This window comes from Pteronotus mesoamericanus, unplaced genomic scaffold (assembly GCF_021234165.1).
Source record: "Pteronotus mesoamericanus isolate MK-2021 breed Mesoamerican mustached bat unplaced genomic scaffold, CSHL_Meso_final contig_230, whole genome shotgun sequence".
In the NCBI taxonomy this organism is placed as follows: domain Eukaryota; kingdom Metazoa; phylum Chordata; class Mammalia; order Chiroptera; family Mormoopidae; genus Pteronotus; species Pteronotus mesoamericanus.
The window spans coordinates 1,582,825-1,598,666 of record NW_026555096.1 but is presented as its reverse complement, the minus strand read 5'-3'; the positions used below and the strand labels follow the sequence as shown (position 1 = coordinate 1,598,666).

The 15,842-nt window shown below is 39.9% G+C and overlaps 1 protein-coding gene across 1 annotated transcript in view; it reads left to right on the top strand.

Annotated features, from left to right (window-relative positions):
- WDFY4 (WDFY family member 4) overlaps nucleotides 1–15,842 on the top strand; it is a 328,638-nt gene that overhangs the window by 78,544 nt on the left and 234,252 nt on the right. The window contains exon 13 of the mRNA XM_054572378.1: nucleotides 8,741–8,834. Coding sequence (XP_054428353.1) covers nucleotides 8,741–8,834 — 94 coding nt within the window. The remainder of the gene's footprint in view (nucleotides 1–8,740; nucleotides 8,835–15,842) is intronic.

Below are 15,842 nucleotides of genomic sequence, written 5' to 3'. Positions count from 1 at the left end.
TACTTGGGTGTGCTAGTGCTAGTGTGTTTAGTATATTGGCAGTTGAATGTGCATCTAAGGTGTGAGGATCCCGCTGAGCAGGAAGCATCTGCTTCACTTCTGTCCTCCATCTGTGGAGTCCTGGCCTTGCAGAGCCCTTTCTCTGAGATGGCAGTTACCCTGTGGTGGGTTTTGTGATTAGTAGAGCTCAGACTTGTAACTGCCACATAGCTCAATATGGAGCCAGTCTTTTCCCTGCTGCAGAGTGACCACTCCAGCTGATGTGTTTAAGCTGTCCAGTGTGTACTGGTCCTCCTGCTCCTCAGAGGTGGCTGCCCCTGCCTGCACCTTTCTTTCAGCCTCCTTCCCAGTTGAGCCATCTGAACCCTGACAGGTTAGGTCTGGGATTTTTCAGTAAAAAAAATTTGAGTGCCATGATAGGGAAGCCACAGAAATTAAGGAGAAGTAGAGCAGTCCATCCGATGCAGTCTCAGGGTGAGCTGACAAGGCCTTCCAGGACATGGGGATCCTGGAATTGAACTGTGATAAAAGAGTTAATAAAAGAGTTAACTGTGATTTGAGTTAAGATGGGTTGGGGAGGGCATTCTAAGGCCTGGAGGAGAGACTAAAAAAAATAAATAAATCATGCTGAGTAAGGAAAGCTCTGGCCTTTGGTAGGAATTTCTGAGACTTAGAGCCTCTGACCGGAGCCCAGCATGGGGGCCTGAGCCCAGAAGTGGGTATTCAGGCATGAATGGCCCTGTCTTTGTTATCCCTTGAGGAGAAGGCTCAGGGGAGCAGGTGGGCATGTTAGAAGCCACACTACTGTATGAATGTGTGTTGGGAGGATGGATGGGTAGAAACAAGAATGGGGAGGAGGAGTACAGGAGGTGTTAGTCTGTCCTAGAGATGGCAATGGCTTGAATAAGACAGTGGCACTGCTGGTAGAACATTTTAAGACATATTTAGGAAATAGCATTTCCAGGCCTTCCTAACGAATTGGATGAAGCTGGAAGTGGGAGTGGCTGGCCCTAGGCTCTAAGAGAGGCATTAGAGGAAGGTGTGGTTTGAAAGAAGTGGCTTTCTAGAACAAGTGATGTGAATTGCCAAAATGAATCCATATTACTTTTAATTTTTTAATTAGTCACTTGGGAATCCACAGGCCTTTGTAAGAGGGGACACAGTATCTTAACCCTGTCCCCAGATTTGGATAGAGTTCAGATAGGGCCTAGTCTGACTTCCATATCTAAACAGGAAAAATGCCAGGTTCTGAGCTGCCATTCAGTGATGGTGGGCTGCCGTCGTGACAGGAAGGAGGTCAGGCTGTGACAGCCAAGTGTAGGCACTGTGTGAGGTGACAAGGCCTCCTTAATTCAGATCTTCCCACAGGCCTCTAGGGTTCTTCTAATGAGATAACATCACTCTCACTTTGCAAAATTTGGCCAAGCATTCCCCTTTCCCCATTCTCCTCTCTGGGCTCCCACAGATACTGATAGTTATGTATTGGGTTGGCCAAAAAGTCTGTTTAGTTTTTTTCCATAAAATAAAAGACATATTTTACATTTTCACCAATAACTTTATTGATTTGGATATCTTGACTATGTTGGCTATCTCCCACATGGTATAACATTTGTTTTCAATCAATATCTCAATTTTATTGCTACCAACTTCAACTGATATACCCAGCTGTGGAGCATCTTCCAGTCAGAAATCTCCAGCACGAAACTTCTCAAACCACTATTAACATGACACATTCGATCAGTCACAGCAACTTCTCCATGCACTGCACAAATCTTTTTTTGTGTGTTTCAGTTGCAATTTTAGCTTTCTTGAGATAATAAAGCATAATAAGCCAAAAATGTTGCTTATTTTCTTCCACCTTCAATATTAAAATGGCTACACAAAAATGCACCAATTTTAATAAGTTTTTTTATATGCACACTGATATGACATCTGTCACAATACAATCTAACAGAATTGTTTAAAATGAAGTTAAGGGCAATTAAGTGTCACTAAAGCCATCTTAAGGAAAAAACCAAACACATTTTGGTCAACCCAATACTGTTGATTTGATGCAATATAGCTATTGAGACATTTCTTTCACTGCTGAAAACAGTTTTTGAAGTCGTTGATTTTGATGCCTTTTAGTGCTTCTGCCATCTTTTGTTTTACTTCTTTCACATCAGCAAAATGTTTCCTTTTGAGGAATTTTTTCATGAGGGGAAACAAAAAAAAGTCTCTCAGGGTGAGATTGGCTGAATAGAGAGGGTAGAGCACAGAAGTTATGACATTCTTGGTCAAAAACTGCTGAACACTCAGTGCAGTGTGGGCAGGTGCACTCATAAATCACCCGTTGTGAAATGGGCAAATGTATTGAAAGAGTCTTAAAAAAAAAAAGTCATTGAAGTCGAGCGCAGCCTCTCAAAACCATGCCAGATGGTACACCAATACAGTTGGGTTTCTAGAACACTCATCTAGTGGGGGAAGCCTATATTACAAGGGGCCTGCCTTCCAGAAGATAATACGAATTTTTGGGGGTGGGTTCCTCCCCTCATGTGTACCCTGGTTGGGGATTGAACCTGCAGCCTAGGTATGTGCCCTGTCTGGAGATCGAACCCACAACTTTCATTGAATGGGATGATACTCCAAACAACTGAGCCTCCCAGCCAGGACAAAACTTAGATATTTAATTGGAGACCTTCATTCTGCTGTTATGTAAACATTTCAATCTATATATTTTATTCTAAGCACTGCTTTAGCAGCACATCACAAATTTTTCTATGGTGTATGTCATTTTCATTTAAGTTCAAGATATATTAACAATTTTCTTGAAACTTTCTCTTTGCCTCATAAACTATTTAGAAATATGTTGATTATAATATGTGTGTACTTAATACCACTGAACTGTACACTTAAAATGGTTAAGATAACAAGTTTTATGTGTATTTTACCACAGTAAAAAAGTTAAGTATGTTGTCCAATTCCCAAGTACTAGAAGATTTTTCTGTTTTTTTAAGTATATTTCTTTGATTATGCTATTACAGTTGACCCATTTTTTCCCCTCCTTTATCCCCCTCTGCCTAGCACCCACCTCCCTCCAACATCCCCCCTCCATTCCCACACCTTAGTTCATGTCCATGGGTCATACATATAAGTTCTTCGGCTTCTCCATTCCTTTACTATTCTTAACCTCCCCGGTCTATTTTGTACCTACTCATTATGCTTCTTTTTCCCTATACCTTTTTTCCCCATTCTCCCCTCTCCCTCTCCCTGCTGATAACCCTCCATGTGATCTCCATTTCTGTGATTCTGTTCCTGTTCTAGTTGTTTGCTTAGTTTTGTTTTTGTTTTATTTTTTTTTTTAGGTTCAGTTGTTGATAGTTGTGTTTGTGGTCATTTTACTGTTCATAGTTTTGATCTTCTTTTTCTTAGGTGAGTCCCTTTAACATTTCATATAATATGGGCTTCGTGATGATGAACTCCTTTAACTTGACCTTATCTGGGAAGTACTTTATCTGCCCTTTATTCTAAATGATAGCTTTGCTGGATGGAGTGATATTGGATGTAGGTCCTTGTCTTTCATTACTTTGAATACTTCTTTCCAGCCCCTTCTTGCCTGCAAGGTGTCTTTTGAGAAATCAGCAATCTTATGGGAACTCCTTTATAGGTAACTGTCTCCTTTTCTCTTGCTTTTTTTAAGATCCCCTCCTTATCTTTAATCTTGGGTAATGTAATTATGATGTGCCTTAGTGTGTGCTTCCGTGGGCCCAACTTCTTTGGGCCTCTCTGAGCTTCCTGGATCTCCTGGAAGTCTATTTCCTTGGCCAGATGGGGGAAGTTCTCCTTCATTATTTGTTCAAATAAGTTTTCAATTCCTTGCTCTTCCTCTTCTCCTTCTGGCACCCCTATGATTCAGATGTTGGAATGTTTAAAGTTGCCTCAGAGGTTTCTAAGCCTCTAATTTTTTTTATTTTTTTTTAAATTTTATTTTAATTTATTTTTTCAAATACATTTGTCTCTGCCTCCCCCAACCACTTTCCCTTGCCCCCTCCCTCCTTCCCTCCCTCAGCTCTTCCCCTTTGGTTTTGTCCATGAGTCCTTGCTATATGTTCCTTGACTTTCCCCTTCCCTTCCTTTTCTGCGCACCCCCTCCCTCCTTCCCTCTTGTCTCTGTTGATTTCTTTTCCTTTCAGTGTTGCTGGTCTTATTTTCCTTGCATCTTTGTATTGTTGGTTAGGTTCCACTTATAGGTGAGATCATATGGTATTTGTCTTTCACCCCCTGGCTTATTTCACTTAGCATAATGCTCTCCAGTTCCATCCATGCTGTCGCGAAGTTTAGTAGTTCTTTTTTTCTTTCTGCTGCATAGTATTCCATTGTGGAAATGTACCATAATTTTTTCAAATTTTTGTTTTTCATTTTGTTTGAGTTGAACATTTATTTCTTCCTTCTGTTCCAAGTTGTTGATTTAAGTCCAAGTTTCCTTCCCTTCATTGTTGCTTTGCTGTATATTTTTCTTTATTTCCCTTTGCATAGCCTTCACTTCTTCCTTTACTTTGTGACTGTACTCAGTCATTTCTGTGTTCATCCTGATAACCAGTGTTTTGAACTCTGCATCTGATTGGTTGGCTATCTCCTCATCACTTAGTTCTTTTTCTGGAGTTTCAATCTCTTCTTTCATTTGGTCCACATTTCTTTGTTTCAGCACACCTGTTAGATTGTAAGAGTTGGAGCCTTAGGTATTCACTAAGGTGGGGCAACCCACTTTGTTGCGTTGTTGTTCTGTATGTGGGGGAGGGGTCAGAGAGGGAACAATGCTGCTTGCTTGTCTCTTGCCCCACTTTCAGTCACTTCCCTCCCTTCCCACAAGTGGACTGTGCCCTTTCAGGTGCTGATTCCCAGGTGGGTGGGCTTGTGTATGTTCTAGGATCCTGTGGGCCATTCCAACAGACTCTCCTGTGATGCTGGGAGTTTTTCCCAACACTGCAACCCCCAGAGGTTTTTAGAGCTGGAGATTTTGAGGCTTTATTTACCCATGCTGGAACCCTGGGTTGCACGGACTGTCTCATTTTCCAGTTGTTCTCCCAGCTTATACACATGTGAATGTGGGACCACCCAGTCCACTCCCTGCTGCATTACTGCACATCCGTGCCACCCCAGATTCCCATCTCTGCCCCTCCTACCAGTCTGGATGAATGTTTCTTTAACTCCTTGATTTTTGGACTTCCATACAGTTTGATATTCTGGCAGTTCTGGTTGTTTTTTGCTTTTAAATTGGTTGTTATCCTCCTTTTGGTTTGCGAGGAAAGTGAAGTGTATCCTCCTATGCCTCCATCTTGGCTGGAAGCCCTGTGTTCTTTCTATTATTTACTTTTATGTCATGTTTAGAGAACACACCTTGTATGAACGTATTCATTTGAAATGTTTTAAGGGTTGTTTTATGACCCAGAATACATATGATTTTGACAAGTGTTCTATGAAAACTTGAAAATAGTGTGTACTCTGGAGTTGGCTGGTGGAGTGTTCTATAAATGTCATTTACATCAGTTGGTTTATGGTGTTCAGTTCTATATCTTTGATGATTTTCTCTCTACTTTTTAATCAGTTGTGAGAAAAAAGTGTTGAATTATATATAATTGAGGATTTTTGCATTTCTCCTTTTACTTTTACTAGTTTTTCTTAATGAATTTTTATGCTCTTTTGTGAAGTGCCTACACATTTTGGATATTATGCCTCCTTTAATTATTATGCAATATAATCTGTTTATTCCAGGCAATATTCCTTGCTCTGAATTTCTCTTTCTCTAAAATTAATAGGGTCACAACCAGCTTTCTTTGGATTAATGTTAGCATGGTATAAATTTTCTCTCTCTTTTCTTTTAACTTATCTATATAATTATATTTGAAGTGGGTTTCTTGTAAGTGTCCTATAGTTGGATCTTTTTCTTTTTCCACTCTGATGATATGTATCTATTAATTGGTGTATGTAAACCATTTTTATTCAGTATAATTTTTGATGTGTTTGACTCTAGGTGTATCATCTTATTTGTTTTCTAATCATTCCCTCTTTTTTGCTCCTTTATTTCTTTTTTCCTACCTTTTTTTGTGGATTATTTGAATATACCATATTTTATTATTCCATTTAAATTTATCTATTGAATTTTTGACTATTTCTTTGTTAAGCTTCTTTTGTGCTTGCTCTAATGATTACAATATACATCCTTACTTTTTAACAGCCTACTTAGAATTCATGTTTTGCTACTTTGAATGAAATATAGAAAACTTGACTCTGAACAGGTCCATTGGTCTTCCCCTATTTCTGTTATAGCTGTCATATGCATTACATCTACAATTTGCTTTCAACCATTATACGTGTTTTAAGAACTTAAGAGGTAAAATAATCTATTATATTTATCCAAACATTTACTATTTCTGTTGTTCTCTCATCATTACTGAATACCCAAGTTCCCTTCTATTGTTTTTTCCTTTTCATCTGAAAAACTCCTTTTAGTATTTTTTTTTAGAGAACACCTGATGACAAATTCTCCTTGTTTCCCTTCCTCTGGGAATATATTGATTTTTGCCTTCATTCCTGAAAGATATTTTTGCTAGATAGGAAATTCTGTGAGTTTCTTTTCAGTAATTTAGAAACATTGTTCGCCTCTCGATTTCTCATGAGAAAATCTACATTCATTCATAGTGTTTCCCTATATATGTGTTGTTCCTCTATATATGTATTTGTTGTTTTTCTCTGGCTGTTTTCAAGATTTTTTAATTGTCTTCAGTATTCAACAGTTGATTATAATGTGTCTGAGCATAGATTTTGTTTTTGTTGTTGTTAACTTTCTTTGGGTTTAGGTAAGTTTCTTGAATCTTTAAGGTTCTGTATTTCACCAGATTTGAAGAAATACTGGCTAAAAGCTTGCTGAACACTTTTTATTTTTATACCACATAAAATAAAAAATCCTCTCTTTCTGTAACTCCAACAGATTCTTTGGTATCATGACATGACCTTGAGGCTTTCTTCATTTTTTTGTTCGAATTGGGCAGTTTCTACTAATCTATCTTCAAATTCATGCACTCTTTCTTTACTTATCTCAACTATTGTTATCATTCAGTGAGATTGTAAAATTTTAGTTATTGTAATTTTCAGTTCTTAAATTTTTTATTCTTTTCTACTGATTCCATTTCTTTACTGAGATTTCCTAGTTTTTCACTCATTTCAATAATTCTAACCCTTATTTCTTGGAGTTTTATAAATAATAGTTGCTTGAAAGTTGTTTTTAATAATTCAACATCTGTGTCATCTCAGACTTAGCATCTGTTGATTATATTTTTCTAGGTGAGATATTGAAATTTACCTGTTTAATTCTATGCTGAGTAATTTCAGTTTCTATCCTGGATATTGTGAATATCATGAACTCTGGCTCTTGATAACATCTTCTGGAGAATGTTAATTATTTTCTTTTGACAGGCATTTGACCAATTTGGGGTTCAGGCCACAAGTTTTTACCCAGCTTCTATATGAGTTCAGTTTTAAAAGACTTTAAAGGGTATTTTGATCTATTCTGTACTTGCCCCATGTGGTACCCAGTATTGGATGGTGGTCTGCTACCAAGTTCAGTTCTCAAAGCCTTTAGAATGTGGTTTAGGGTCAGACCTGCACATGTGCAGCTCAGAATTTAGCCCAGAATTTGATACAGAACTCAATGGTCTCATTTTCTTAAGCCTTTTCCTCTTTACCTTCTCCCCAGCACTTTATGGCTCCCAGAGCCCCCTTCCTTCTCTTCTATCTAGAAAGCCATGGCTTTTGTTTCCCTGCTCTGCCACACACTTCCTATAGTGGCACCTGTCTCGGGGGCCAAACAAGTAGAGGAAAAAGAGAGACAAAAACGATGGGGATTTTGCCTACACTTTTGGGACCTGTAGTCAGAGGAAAATGATTCTCCTCCCCATGAGTTTCAGATGCCTGCCTGGCCACTGCTTTTCCTGTGAGGTTGCCTGATGACTGTGGTGAGAAAGAACGGAAAAATCCAAAAAATGAGTCCCTGGGGTTCTCCTCCATTCTCTGTAGGCCCCTCCTTTCCTGTTCCTCAGATCAGAAATAAAGGACTTCTCTTGGATCTCATGTGTCCTCTCTACACTTGGTGCACAGTTCTGGGTTTCAGGCTTCCTGTGATCCTATACCTGGGGATGCTTTGGGGAAAGCCCAGGAAACTCATTGCCAGTTGCATGGTGCTTTGGATTTGGTTTCTTTCTTTGCTATCATTTACTTTTCAGAGTTCTTAGGAAGCTGCACATGTATTCTCACTGGGTTTTTATTTGTATTCAGTGGATAGAACAGAGTAGACTCTGCTTATACCATCTTGAAGAGATCTAGAAGTTCATGCATGTGTTTGTGCCTGTGTGTGCACATGTGTGGGAGTATTTAACATAAAACAAGAACTTTGCCATTTCTCACATATCTGGAGAGAGGGGGTGAGGACTAGGGAACTGACTTCCATTGAACACCACCTATGTGCCAGTCTTTGTGCCTTAGAGCACAAAACCATCATCTATACCTCTTTGAGGAAAGCATAATGTTGTTAGCTTCATTGTATAGTTGGGGAGAATTAGGCTCATATGAAGAAATTCAAGGTCATATAGATAATAGATGGAAGACTGGGGATGTGAATAATGGCCTCTCTTAGAAAGATCCAGAAAGGTCTGTGAAAAACAGAGGAGACTAGAAGACTGATATCCTGCTTCCCCTCTGTCTGCAGGATGGATGAAGGTGATGCCATGATCATGAATCCTGGGATCCTGTGCATCATGGTTAGGCTGCTTCCTCGGTTGTACCATGAAGATCACCCCCAGGTACTTACTGGTGACAACACATATTTGTCCTTTTTTTTTTTTTTTTACATGTCTGATCTTTTAAGCTCCTTTTGATGGGAGACTTGGTTTTCCCTTTTGTCTTTGCTCTCAGTTGAGCAGAGCCGCTCTTGCCAAGTGCCTTCTGCAGGGTAATATTAATGTATCTGAGACCCTTGACAGAGTTCTGCCCATCTCCCAAGACCATTGAAAACAGACCACTTCTGTTGGCATAGTGACCTTGTAAAAAACAACATCCAAACAAAACTAAACTGAAATGATTTCACCTTCATGAAGCAAGTCCGGGTGCAAAGGACAACACTGGGAATTGGTGGGACCAGAAGTTCTTCACTTCCTGTGTATTCATCCATCTCATGGATGTGGCCACCATCCTAGCTCTGTGCTCTGTGCGGGATGTGCTGGGGTAACAAGATGGACACTGTCCATGGAACCTGCATCTATGGTGGGGACCAGGAGGTGATGACAGTGTAGACAGACTAAATAAATTAGCTCAGAAATGAATATCCAATTACAAATCATGGCAAGTGATATCAAGGGAAAAAATACAGTGTGCTAAGAGAGAATAATGGGATTAGAGGTGGGGAGAAGACATAATTAAATCTAATTTAGATGAAGGGCAGAATTTCAGGGAAGCCATCTCTTAGTGACATTTAAGCAGAACCCTGAAAGATCTGTGTAAATTAATCAGCTGGGCAGTCACCTGCTGCAGGTGGCTGGTGCAGGGGCAGCCAGGGAGAGAGTAGGAAATGTGTGCAGTGGGGCAGGCAGAGGAAAGCAGGAGCCCTACCCACAGTGTGGAGTTATTCCTGGGAAACAAGAAATTCTCTCAAGTGAGTGGGAGATGACATTATCAGGTTTTTTGTATTAAAAATATCTCTATGGGTGTTTTATGGAGGACAGTCTTGGGATGGGGACATGTGGAAGAGGCAAGGGGAGTGGTTAGGAAGCCATGTATACAGGTGACACATGGTATTATTTGATTACAGTGTTTGTTGGAAAATGTGAAGAAAAAGGAGTCAAGAGACCAATCAGAGAGAATCACAGGCCCTGAGATGAACAGGGTACAGGTAGTGGGTAGAGGGTGAAATGAAGACCTCCACTGCAAGGTGACAAACTTGAATGGGTGACACCACTGAGTGAGAAAATGAGGCAAATTCTGAGAAAGTACTTTCAACTTGAAAAGTCAGTACTTTAGAAGTTTTGAGGAAGAAGCTGGAAGCGTTGAAGAAGACTTGGAAAATGAACACTTTAGATATATCAGCAGCAGAGAAAGGCAATAAATTGAACTGAGCAGCTGCTGTGTGCCTGGCATGGTGCTGGCCATTCTGCTATTTATTCATCTTCCTAGCAGTTTTGGGGGACTAGCAGTTTGGGAGTTATTATCTCCATTTTAACCAGTGGGGAAATGGAGGCTCATATAATTTAAATAATTTTTAAAGATTTCCAGTTGGTGGACCTAGCATTGAATATGGCCCTACCTGCAGGCAAGTCTCATGGTCTTTACCTTGCACAGCAGTGGCTTCTAGAGGAAGAATGGGGGTGGGAGGCACTTTTGGACATTTAAAAGGAGGTGATATATTTTAGGAAGAAATGACAACTAGGGGCATAATTAATCACAGCATGAAAAATAACAATGACTTAATAAAAATATTACAAATCCTCTGAAACCAGTTAGAGAAGTGGAGTGGAGAAGAAAAAGCCTTGATGTGTAGAGAATGGAATTGTTTTCACTAAAGAAACTCTGTAGTATTTGGTACAGGAATTTAAAAATGGACTAACACGTTCTCATATCTACATGTCCCTTTGTAACTGGAATCCTTTTTCTGTTTCCGGTGCCTCTGCTGACAAGTGACAATAAGGTGATGTTCAAACCAATGAATAGGGATACATGTGATAGTGATGTGAATGCATCTTATGGTCTTCAACATTTATGGAAAAGCAGTAGACTGAGATAAGATGTATTAGATTGCTCCTTGAGGTATCCATTACTGTGTAACAAACTGCTGCTAAGTTAACAATGCCCATTCATCCTTTCTCATTGTTCTGTGGTCAGGACTAGATAGGGACAGGAGAGATGGCTCATCCCTGTGCATGTGGTACTGGCTGGACTGCAGAATCCAAATTGGCTTCTTTGCTAACAGAGCTGTCACCTCACAATGCTGCTCAAATGGTCCAGGGCTCCTGGGTTGGCCAACTGGATCAGTGTCCCTCCAAGTGGACTCTCCAATAAGCCACATAGCAACTCAGAGCTCCCAAAGACACAAAAGCAGAAGCTGCCAGGCCTTCTAAAGCCTAGGCCAGGAGCAAGCCAGCATTGCTTCTATGGTCTTCTGTTCATTCAAGCAAGTCACAGGTTCAGCTCAGACTCAATTGGAAGGGACATATGCCTCTTCCCTACTGATGTGTGAGGTAGCTTTGTGTGTACAGGAGAGAGGGAACTGTTTGGGGCCATCATTAAACACCAGCTGCCATACTTACCATAAGTATCCCTCTGATGGATAAAAATATTTGACTCCTAACCCAAATGTCTCCTAATTATATAGCTATGTAAAGCCCGGGACTCTTATTTCTTTATCCTGGTATTCAAGACAGGGTCTATCTGTAGCATATTGGAAACAAATACACATTCTTCTATGCCATAAATGTTATTTTATTAACATTCATAACAGTTCATTGTAAAGTACATAAGAATCTCCCCATTTTGCAGATGTTTGAGGCTGAGAAAAGTTGTATAATTTCCTAAGGTCTTGGGATTGGTGAGGAGAGATGTGAAACTTTCCCAGGCCCAAGATCAAAACGTATTTGATGAACAGGTCTCTCATCTTTGCAGCTCTTGAAGGATGCAAATCATTCAGTTTGGACATTGCACATTTTCCAGCTGAAGCTGCCTCATTGTGAGGATGTCTGGCTTCATTGACTATTTTGTACCATGCAATGGACTTAGAATGAAGATTAAGCCAATGATTTGGATGGTTTTAGCACTCAAATGGCTGTTTGTATTGTGCAAAAAACTTCACCATGACACTGACAGATGCAGTGACTCACAGCAGACAGAGTGGCCTGTCCTTCCCGCTCCCAGTGCAGGGAGGTAAACTGTGGATGAACCTGAGAAAAACTCCATGAGCAGTCACATTAGTACAAGGAGGAGAACTTCCTCGTATTCTGTGATGGTAATTAGACAAATTAAGTATGAAAATGGGAATCCCATTTGGAATTCTTTTTCTCTATTCAGATCACAATAAGTAATTTAGGAAAAGTCTAATTTCTCCTATCTCTCAAATATGCAAATGAAAGGTAGTGGTGCATTTTTTTTCTCATTTTTTTTCCTGCAGATGCCAAATTAGCAGCTATTCAAAGTTGGATAGTTGAAGTAATTAATTTCTGAAAGAGGGGTTGTAAACCTCAAAACAACAAATAGAATAGTAAATAAAATGAGAACTATGACCACCCAAGAAAATGCTGGAAGGAAACCGACTGCACTGATGTGTATTCTGTTGCAGAAAAAGGAGCAGCAAGTTTCAGTAGAGGGCAGTATTATTAAAAAAATAGTATGTGAGCTCCCACTCCTCTCCCTTTAGATCAGATGGCTCCCAGCTTCCCTAAGCTCTTACACACTTTACACTCCCAGATGCTCTTTCTACCTTACACATGAAAAATTGATGGCTTTCCCAGGTCCAGATACCATTTCAGAAGGAACAATGTAAATAACTGCATATATGGGTTATCAGATTTGTTTCAAATTGTAGCCACATTAAATTAGCCCTGTTCAAAACCAAGAGGGTTTTTTTTTTTCCTTTCCAAAATACTAGCACTGCAAGATGCTCTTGGAAACAGATAATACAGCTGGTTTTGTTTTCCTCTTGTGTCACCACCAGTATTAAAGTTGGACTGTGGGAATTTTACTGTGAATGTTGCTGTCCCAAGCACAAGGCAAAAATGGAGTTTAGCTCAAGTTCTCTTGAAGCTGTGTTGGCTCCAGGAACAAATAACTAATTGGGAACAAAGACATTTTCCCTTTCCAGAATGCTCTGCAACCACATGGGTCTTGCCTTAAATATGTTTGATTCTAGGAATAATTAGTAAACCCCTATGAGGTGCCACTGGGGATTCAGAGTTGAATGCTATAGGAATTCACAGCCTGAGTTTGAGAATGGGTAGGCAGAGGATGTAGAAAACAGTAAGACAACATTCTAATGGCTATAACTAGTGTTTGTCCACAGATCATGGGGCAGAACGAAGGGAAAGCCAGAGAGATGGGGACACTGAAGTTAAGCTTTAAAGAAAAGATGTACCCATGCCACATTAGGTAGAGAAGGAAGGCAATAAAGCTCAGACACAGAGAGAGGCACAAAGGAAGATGTCCACTAGGATAGACCATCTGGGTAGGAAAGCAGTGACTGGGGATGAATAGGCTAGTGGAGGCCACATTAGCAAAGGCCTTGAATACTGTGTTAAGAGAACTGAACTTCATTGGGTTATCATCCTTTGTTATCATCATCATCTTCACCACCACCACCACCACCACCACCACCACCACCACCACCACCACCACCACCACCACCACCATGATGTTTAATGAGCATCCACTATGTGAAAGCAGAGTTCAGACTCTGAACAGAGCAGATTTTTGTCACATCTCACTCAGCTCTGCAACTTAACAGTCACAGAACCATGGAAAGTTATGTAACCTCTTTGATCCTTAGGCTTTCTTTGTTGTAATATGAGGGTAAAATCATCTTCCTCGAGGCATTGTCATAAGAAGTAAATGAAGCAAAGCATGGATGCTTCGCAGGGTGAGCAGACATATACTATAGCATCGGATGCACTTGCTAAATGGTGTAGCTACTGCTTCAGTAGTTCAAAACTCTACAAGTATTATTATTTTGTCATGTAATCTTTATAAGAAGTCTACAAGGTGGATATCAATATTCTCACTTGGCAGATGAATACTTGAAACCTGTAGTAATTAAATGACAGAGTTAATATCATAGCCATGTGGTAGGTGTCCCTGATGGAAGGCTCCCAGACCTTCTGCCTCTGTGCCAAATTGCCTTTCCTGTAAAGAAGTGGTAACCATGAGAGTTTATTAGAAGCAACGACATGATCGTTCTGCCCTCATGTCATTGTTGGGTACATTCCAGATTCTACCGGAACCTCCTGTACAGTCTGATGGGACAGAAAGAAGTAGGGCTGGGAGCTGCATTTGTCTGTCAACTCATTTGTCCTTCAATTTGGAAATGGATGCCATTTTCTGGAATTAGCCTGCATTTCAAACACAACACATTGAACTACTCATATCAGTTTCAAATAACTAAAATATTGACAGCATTAATAGTCCTGGATAGCACTATGTAAGGGCAGGCTTTTTAAAAAAAGCGACTTCCTCCAAAAAGGAAATTGGTAAAGTAGGAGTTTTGCCTTGTTAAATTATAACACATTAGAAATTCCAAATATGTTGAGTTTCTAGGTTCCTCATGCTTTTTCATTCTGAACCCTATCCCCAAAATATTTTTATTGTTTCAAAATGGAAAATCTCAGCTCCTAGTCAGACTCCAGGTGACTTCTAAGCCTCTTAAATGGAGCAAATAGAAGTAATCTTGCATGGAGACGAAGAGGATCAAAAGCAAGCTACAATGGGCATAGAATAATGAAGTGAAAATTAAAGTTGGATAGGATGAGCTCTGGTACAATGATTAGATGACCTTCCTTCTAGTTCCTTTTACCATCTCAAATTCAGCTACTCACATTTGGCCTAGGTTACAGGAGTTGCAGACTCAATTTCTTGGGGCCAGAGAGGTAAAGGAAATGCATACATTAAGCCAGGTATCAACAGTAAGGAGTGGTAAGGCCTGTGGCTATAGAGAAGGGTACTTGTGCTGCCCAAAGTATTCACATTAACTACAAGGAAATAAAACAAAAACAAAGCCAAACTATGCTCACCAAATAAAACACTTCTATAGACCATCTGTTTATGACCCTTATGAAATACCAAATTCCCTTCCTTATGAGTGCATGATACAGTGTTAAAATTATGACCTTCGAGTAAAACCGGGGTTGGGGTACCAGTTCTGCCACTCCATATCTGTGTGACCTTATGAAATGATGTAATCTTTTCAAGCTTCAGTATCTCATATTATTTTCCTATTTATAAGAGCAGTGGAGAATATAGTTGTAAAATACTTTGTTCAGTGCCTGGCATACAGCATGTGCTCATCAGACGCTGGGTCCATCATGCTCCCACCTTTTCTTCCAGCTTTGGCACTCTATGTTCCTAGGACCCTAGGACATGATACACATACTTTTGGAAATTTTAAGTGAAAGCTAATATACTTTAGGTATATTTCCAACTCGCATTATACTATTGATAAATTAATAACAGAGAATTGATATTGAACTATGTGTTAATACCTCCTTATGAATCAAAAGACAGGTTCTCTCCTCTGCCTTTCCTGCATTTGATCAGTGATTTGAGTGAGGCTCAAATGGAAGATGGTGGAAGGGGGATATGAAAGATCTCTCTAAGCTTAAGCAATGGATCGGAATCTACTGAATCAAAATTTAGCAGAGATAATTATGTTTGTGCTCACACTTTAATACACACAGATGTATACATACTGGGTAAGGAGGAAGAGAAGAGCATATGTGAGAGAGTGCTAGGGGGTTTAGTGCAAGGTTAATAATAACACCAAATGGGGTGAGGACACCACTATCTTGGATTTTATTTTCAGCTATATGTATAGAAGTGTAGTGTCCAACCAAAGGGAGGTAATGGTCCCACTGATGTCTTAAACACGCCACACCTGTGTTTATCCAGAGGCAAGAAACCAGGATTATGAGGAGCCTGAAAAACCTCCCTGGTCATGGGAGGAATAGCAAACAGAACTCAGGGTGTGTAGCCTAGAAAGAAAAGACTCTGGGATAATGAGAGTTGGGAAAATACTTGCTGATTGTTTCATGGTAGAACACTAAAAGACAGACAAGGACCAGTTA